The sequence below is a fragment of the Fragaria vesca genome, linkage group LG3 (assembly GCF_000184155.1).
Source record: "Fragaria vesca subsp. vesca linkage group LG3, FraVesHawaii_1.0, whole genome shotgun sequence".
NCBI classification, from domain to species: Eukaryota; Viridiplantae; Streptophyta; class Magnoliopsida; order Rosales; family Rosaceae; genus Fragaria; species Fragaria vesca.
In genome coordinates, this window is record NC_020493.1 from 6,564,294 (window position 1) to 6,571,692 (window position 7,399).

The 7,399-nt window shown below is 35.6% G+C and overlaps 1 protein-coding gene across 1 annotated transcript in view; it reads right to left on the reverse strand.

Moving 5' to 3' along the window:
* The window catches only part of LOC101297619 (nuclear-pore anchor-like), a 20,169-nt gene that overhangs the window by 9,200 nt on the left and 3,570 nt on the right, over positions 1 to 7,399 (reverse strand). Inside the window, exons 10-28 of the mRNA XM_004293739.1 lie at positions 6,603 to 6,723; positions 6,403 to 6,495; positions 6,045 to 6,093; positions 5,049 to 5,152; positions 4,727 to 4,795; positions 4,138 to 4,263; positions 3,920 to 4,024; positions 3,699 to 3,812; positions 3,478 to 3,556; positions 3,107 to 3,150; positions 2,945 to 3,018; positions 2,616 to 2,718; positions 2,354 to 2,488; positions 2,181 to 2,279; positions 2,071 to 2,112; positions 1,934 to 1,987; positions 1,553 to 1,732; positions 1,343 to 1,390; positions 415 to 465 (exon numbers count right to left, since the gene is read on the reverse strand). Coding sequence (XP_004293787.1) covers positions 415 to 465; positions 1,343 to 1,390; positions 1,553 to 1,732; positions 1,934 to 1,987; positions 2,071 to 2,112; positions 2,181 to 2,279; positions 2,354 to 2,488; positions 2,616 to 2,718; positions 2,945 to 3,018; positions 3,107 to 3,150; positions 3,478 to 3,556; positions 3,699 to 3,812; positions 3,920 to 4,024; positions 4,138 to 4,263; positions 4,727 to 4,795; positions 5,049 to 5,152; positions 6,045 to 6,093; positions 6,403 to 6,495; positions 6,603 to 6,723 — 1,690 coding nt within the window. The remainder of the gene's footprint in view (positions 1 to 414; positions 466 to 1,342; positions 1,391 to 1,552; positions 1,733 to 1,933; positions 1,988 to 2,070; positions 2,113 to 2,180; positions 2,280 to 2,353; positions 2,489 to 2,615; positions 2,719 to 2,944; positions 3,019 to 3,106; positions 3,151 to 3,477; positions 3,557 to 3,698; positions 3,813 to 3,919; positions 4,025 to 4,137; positions 4,264 to 4,726; positions 4,796 to 5,048; positions 5,153 to 6,044; positions 6,094 to 6,402; positions 6,496 to 6,602; positions 6,724 to 7,399) is intronic.

Sequence of the window (7,399 nt, forward strand, 5' to 3'; positions counted from 1 at the left end):
TGAAGTAGACTGACACAAACGCAAAAAGTAAAGAAAAAACTTGTGTCAGTCACCCTTGTTCTCGTTTTATGGATAATAACTCTTGTTGCTTTTGAAACACGGTCAAAATTTGTTCTGTGAATTTAAGAAAGAACCGACAATTCGGGACATGCCAAAAGCCCAAAAGTAATATCCAAGAGGTCGACAAAAAATAATATACCAGATTTTTATATCAATGGAAAATGGACATGATAGATTTTATTGAAGTTGTGGAAACATCAGTCTTAAAAAAATAAAGAAGATACAAACCAATAGCCAGCAATACACTATAACAGGTGGAAAATCTAGTAACCTTAGTCACAAACCAATAGCCAGGAGAATTTTAACACAACAGAGCACCAGTCAACAAATGAAAGGTACATGAACAACACTGACCTCATTGCCTGTCAAAGAAGAGGATCCACTCGCACCATCAATCCCAACAACCTGCATCAATAGACAAAGACATGAGGAATTTAATTAAACTTTCTTCAGGGCCACCGTTCATATCAGTTAACACATTCTTGAACCCTAATCATCTTCAAATTCACAACCAGAGATTTATCATATGTTACTCTAAAGAGAATATAGAAACTCATCCCCTGCTTCTTCTTTTTGCATAAAGTCCCTGATTCTTTTTTTTCTTTTCTTTTTTGGATACATGGCGGCCAAACAACGAAACAACAGAAAAACTAAGTAGCAACAGCTACATTCCTAACTTTATCAGAATCACACAAGTCATTCAAAGGCTCAAAGCAACAATGTCAAGTCCTGCTTTTTGTATAAAGTGAAGGTTATACGTTTACAAGTTTGTCATTATGGTTGCAGACGGTACCAATCTGACTAGGATTGTATCATTCTGCATTAGACAATATCTTGTCCCCTTAATCAAAAAACTGAGACTCATAATCCAGCCCAACATAAATACAACATGGGGACCAATATCTAAAATTACCTATCCAAATGACATTACCAAATTTCCACATAGAACTAACAAATGTGGTATCCAGTTCAAGCCACTCCCGACAAAAGACCAGTTTCAGCATGACATTCAGGGATGATTCAACCCAACACTCAAGCATGACCAGTTGACCACAAAAAAATTTAAAAAAAATTAGAGGAACTGCAACCAGTTTGATTTTAGAATTTTTAACAAAACTGCATTCTAGAGTACTGCTAGAGCGTAAAAGGGTGACGAAACTCTTACAGCATCATATCAATTCGAAAAATATGTAATACAACAAAAATGAGTGTGTGCTATAATTCTTGATCAAACAATTTCACATGTGGGCGGTGTTGGGACATTGTTTGTAAGAATCAATACCTGGATATCTGAGGATGAACTCTTTTTCTCCAGGTCAGACAGTCTGGCCTGTGTACATCAACAAAATATAGTTAATCATGAGTACATAAATAATTCAATATGGTTATAAAGAAAAAAAATATTACAAATAAGTAATTGGTGATAGTGTGGATGAATATAATATAATACAGATAAAGCTTTCAAGGAAAAAATTGAGAAAAAAAAAAGGACCTCAGCTACAGCAGCTCTACTCTCAGCAGATGCAGCAGCATGAAGTGCATTAGACAAATCTTTTCTCATTTCTTCAACCTGCTTGATGGCATTTTTTATGGTTTGATCGCGGTCAAGTGCAAGAGTGAGGGCATTATTTTTCTCTTCTTGCAATTCTCTTTTAGCATCAGCCCACTCCCTCTGAAAAGGAAATCATAATTTCACATTGTTAAAACCCAAACAACAGTCCTCTGGATTTCCACGGTTCCATTTCAAAAAAAGAATTAATAACATAAAGTCAAAACAACAATAACACAATTCGAATGATCAAGCAGGACACATATAAAACTTCTAGATCAACACTAAGCACTATGCACCTAAAGAATACCAAAGAACTCGCACCTCTTTTTGTTCTGTATACTCTTCTTGTTTTCTCCTCTCAGCTGCTCTTGCCTCCTGTAAGAATGAGGATATCAAATTAGATACAGTGTGACACGTTAAGAATGGACATGCAATTATAACGCAGGTGAGATAAGTACCTCGCGAACTTGCTGTGTGCTCTGAATAGTGTCCAAACTAGCCTGCAAAAACTAATGTCAGAATATAAAAAGCAATAGTGAAAAGGAAATTTGATTGCGAAAATCCCTACCTGCAGTCTATAAACCCTCTCTGACAAACTACGAACTTCATCCGAAGCTCTCTTCTCAGCATGTTGCAGCATTTCCTTTTCTTGCTTCAAAAGAGATACCTGTATTGAAACAGGATATACAGTGAGATTATAAAAATTATACTGAGCTTCTTAGATTAGGTTGATAAGTTTACCTCCATAGTCAACTTCCTAGCAAGCTCCTCAGCAGTTTGCACAGACTCAGAACCTTCACGCAGCTTTCGCTGGTAGTCAACTATTAGTTGCGAGAACTCAATGTTCCTTGCTAATACACCATTTGTTTCGTTCCTCTGATATTTTAGGCATTACAAATAAAAAAGGGGAAGTTAATAAAAAGAGATTCATTACTCAACCCACCCCATTGATATGACAAAGCACATACAGTAATGGACAAAATATTCCAGCAAAAATTATCACCTGAAGCTCAAATTCTTTCATAAAGCTCTCAAGTTTTTCTCTAGCAATATTCGCTTCTGAAGCAAATTTGTCACGCTCTGACCGCAATGATATTATCTCACACCTAACCATATAATACCAGAAATCGTCCAATAAGCAACTAACAATAATACCAGAAATCGTCAATACACAACTAATAATATGAAGTCGCATGGCTTAAACAAGCATTAGATGTGCAGAGGTACTGGAGTGGAGATATCCAAAACAAAAATTAAAATAAGTAATCATATTCATCGAATGACATATTGGAGAATCTGAACCAATGACAATTAACATATCATAATGTTTACCTGGCCTTCGCTAGATCTTGCTCCAGACATTTCACTCGTTCTGCAGCATGATCTTGGGCCTTTCTGCTAGCTTCCTGCAATATTTCATAATTTGTATTTACAGTCAACAATATCAAACAGAAAAGGGAGCTCATTACTTAGATAACGTCAAAGTATACATACCTGAGAACTCTCAAGTAGATGCCTAACATCACTTCGTCTTTCCTCTGCAAACAGGAAAGGTCAAGAAGTGAGCTACTTTCAGCAATCACTTTATTTGAATTGGTGGCCCCACATCTGACTCCCCCCCCCCCCCCCACGCCCCCCAAAGAAAAAAAATACCCGTTACAGTTAGTTTAAACCCATTTCTATAATTGAAAAGATTTAGACACCTAAACCAACATACTTCAAAAGTCCATCCTGATTAAAACTATGTGTAAAGAGTATAGTACTCCTTTGCTTTAGATCTTGAATCTGAAGACATTGAAACACTTTTGTCATATGGTCCAAAAATTAACCCATATGTGTGTGTGTAGAGAGAGAGAGAGAAAGACCTGGAGCAGCCTCTATTAAATGGGGACTAGACGAATGAAGTTTATGCTCCTCTTCATACAACCTTTTGTACATTGCGACCTGGGAAAATGTCAGGATTTAAAGATAAGGAGCCAGAGCAGAGCAACTATGTCCTCACCACACTTAATCCACAAGGCATAGGTGAAGAGAAAACAGCAATGATATGAGCGGTTGCTCTTCAGAGAGATTTATTAGGGCTTACAGAGGTGTGAAGGGATTCAATCATTTGCCCTTGCTCTTCAGCTCTTTGTAACACAGCCTCCACTCTAGAAGCAGCTTCATCGCTATGCTTCTTAAGCTCCATTTCTAACTTTTCCTGGAATTTCAAGACACGCATCCATCAAATACTTTTCAAGTAAAAGATAGTACTAAAGAACAATGTCCATAATGAGTTCATGGAGTCGTGGAAATGTTCAAACAAACCTTAAACTCCTTTTCCCTATTTTCAAGCTGGTCAGAAAGGTTGCGAACAAGACTCCTAAGCTGAGCATTCTGCTGAACCAGACCATTTATGTCCTTGAAGGTCAACTGTTTGCATTTTAACATTCAAAATATCACTATTAAATAATCATCCAACAATACAGGAAAGAAAAAGACAAGTTTAATGACCCATGCGGAAGATAAATATGAAGCAAGCTTACAAGATGTTCAGATATGACTTTCTCAGTATCAGATTCCGAGTGCACCACAAGAGCATTGTCATAATCATGACCCGAAGATGCACCACGAATCTGTATATCTCGACATTCTTTCAAAAGGACTGTCACCTACAAGTTGTCACCCAGCAAGTCGAGATTGATTTAACAATACAATAGAAAGACTAGATGTATAAACCTAACATTCATAACAAACCATTTAAAGCATGATTGCCTGGCCAAGGTGAACATTACCCGACAATGACTCGAATATAGGCATACAAGCTAAGGTCTGGTTCAATACAGACACATGTATACATACATAGATATACATGTGACAATTCTTATGAGATTCAAACAGAAAATAGTTTCCATCTTCAGCTGTAAGACTACATCATATAAACCTATTTTTCTGTTAAAATTGAACATATTAACCCTTTTCTTTTAAAGAACAATGCAACACTATTCATTATAAGAATGATATCCTCTATTTCTCTAAAAAAACAAAACATTGCATCATTATGTGAGGCTAGGAGTCGGTCTTGACAAATGATAAACTATCCATACAAATCGCTACTTGACAATCTTCTCTTACCTCTCTCTGAAGATCAGCAATCTCTTTTTGAGCAAAGGAGTAGTCACGTTCATGCCTCCTTATGTCAGCCTGTGAACTAATTGCATAAGGAATATGATAGACAAAAGCAAGTATCGACAAGATAATTACCGTTCAGGTAATCAATCAATTCCTAACTCAGATGTAGCCAACTGCCCTTCAAATAAATCCAACAATGTTGAATAACTGCCTAATTATTCTCCACCCTTCAATCTAAATCCAGAAGCAGTTGTGCACAACTGAGTAACGAATTAATTGACTACCTGAATAGAACTTTATGGAAATTAGTGACATTATTACAAACCTTCAACTCAGTTATCAGTCTCTGCAAGTATTCTTGTTCAGAAACCGAGTCCTGCAACTTCTGGTTGATCATAGAATATGCCTCAGCCATTCTTTCATGTTCCGCTGCATATGACTATATTAGTGAACAAATAATATATATCACAAAACACAAGTTCAATGTGACTGCAATCTATGACTTTTATGAAAAATAAAAGTTAACAGTTTATTTTCCAAACAACCAAAAGAAATACTTGCAACCACTTAATAACAGCAGCCAACATTGACCAGAAACAACCATTCTTGCGCTAAAATATTCATATTATATCCATAGTACATATTTTTCAAAGGACATATCACATATATCTACTTTTCAGAAGATATAGAAAAGTGTTTGTTGTTTTAAATCAAAATGTAGTGTGCATGTGTCCCTTCGGGGACATCCGATAAAATTGTATCCAAAAAAAATGTTGTGTGCATGTATTATTTTGTATCAACACTTTTTGTCAAAAAAAGGAACAGCTTTTCATTTTAATAAACAAGAATTAAAGAAATAAAACAAGCTAAATGGCAGGGAATGGAATCACTACAGACAATCGCGTGACTAAGATTCAAAGCAAAAAAAAATGCTTAGTGAGACATAAAAAACAAATTATGCCTTCCTAACCCAATTTTCAGATACTGTATAGAGCCCCCATCAAACATCACAAGTCCTCATCATGTTTCTTTTGATGATTAAAACCTAAACTAGCCACACGAACACATATGAACTTGGTCAAAGTGCCTGCTGATTAAGTATCAAAACTCAACAACAGAGAAGAACATAAAGGACAACAGATTTCCAATCCAAAAATAAGAAAACCTTTTAAGTGCTCATCATGCATTACATTTCTGAATTTGAAAGAAAATAGAATACATGTCATTGGTATAAGGTAAAAGATCAAAATCAAGAACATCAACATGAAGCTTCCAAAATAAGAATAAACAACATGCAAGATTTAGTTGTAAAAAAAAAAACCTCTTTCTTCCATAATCACTTCTGCTTTCTCTTCTATTTCGTATAAAACCTGCAAAATTATAATAAAATCTAAGACTCCTGCCTTACAATATATATATATATATACACATTTATATTCCAACAATTTGATGATCAAGTGTTTCCGGTGTAACTCAACCTCAGCCCAAAAGTGCCATTCAAGAAGTACTAAACAATCTTTTTCTAACATAAAACAGAAGTAACAAGTACAAATGTCACAAGATTTAAAAATATATTTAAAAAAAGTTATATATATGATTGAACAGAGAAGTACGAAAACAAGTACACATGTCATTAGATTATCGACCAAAATTTAAAATAAGTTGAAATAAGAACAGACCCGTTGCAAGATTGCCTCAGATTCCTTCCTTCCCAACTGCTCATGACGCATGGCATCCACTGCCTCTTGGTACTTCACATACATTTTTGCAAGCTATTTAAAGAAGCATATACAAAAGAAAACGGAAGAAGGTAATTAGAATTAGCAACCAAGACTGATGACAAAATATGACTCACACCAGTAGTAAAATAGCTACTCACACTCCACCCATCGCGCAGAAGCGAAGCTGCTAATGCTGTTCCAGAAACACCAACAGGAATCTTTGGCACAACCGCACCATTAACCTCAGCCATGTCAGCAGGTTCTAATGAATTCAACCACCTATATCATAAAATTCAGCTCATATTTTTAGAATTATAGAAAACAAAATTTTGTCCAGCACAAATATGTATAGAGAGTTACACACACTTTGATTTGTTGAATGCTAAAAGGGAAATGATAGTGAGGAATAAACCTCAAGCTCATCGACATGAAACCATAAAGCAAGCATATAAGATGCAGTAATACCAAATATTTCCCCAGCATACACGCACATACTTAACATATGTACTCAAACAAGAAACAATAACAAACAAATTATTTTTCCCCTTTTTTTTTAGAGAATAGTGTGACTACATAACTCTTGATGATTGACCACAATTAGATAAGCATCAACAGCTGATAATTTGTCAAACAAATTACTACATGTACCCAACAGAATAAAGCAGAAGGCAATAACATTTGTTTATAGAGTACAGGCAATAATGTATATGCATAATCATCTCTTTCCAGGCCATGGTCATTAATCTATGTACCCATTACTTAACCATGATAACTGAGCTAGTGATTTTAACCACAAGTCCAGAAAATCAATCTCTTAGAGTTCATGCAGCTAAAGGCTACAAAATTTGTTTATAAAGAAGTTCTTCAGGAAAAAGTAATATATATATATAGACGTTATCAGGTGCGGACGTCCTCACCGTGCGGATGTCCCTCCTTTCGCCACTTTCGCCACTGG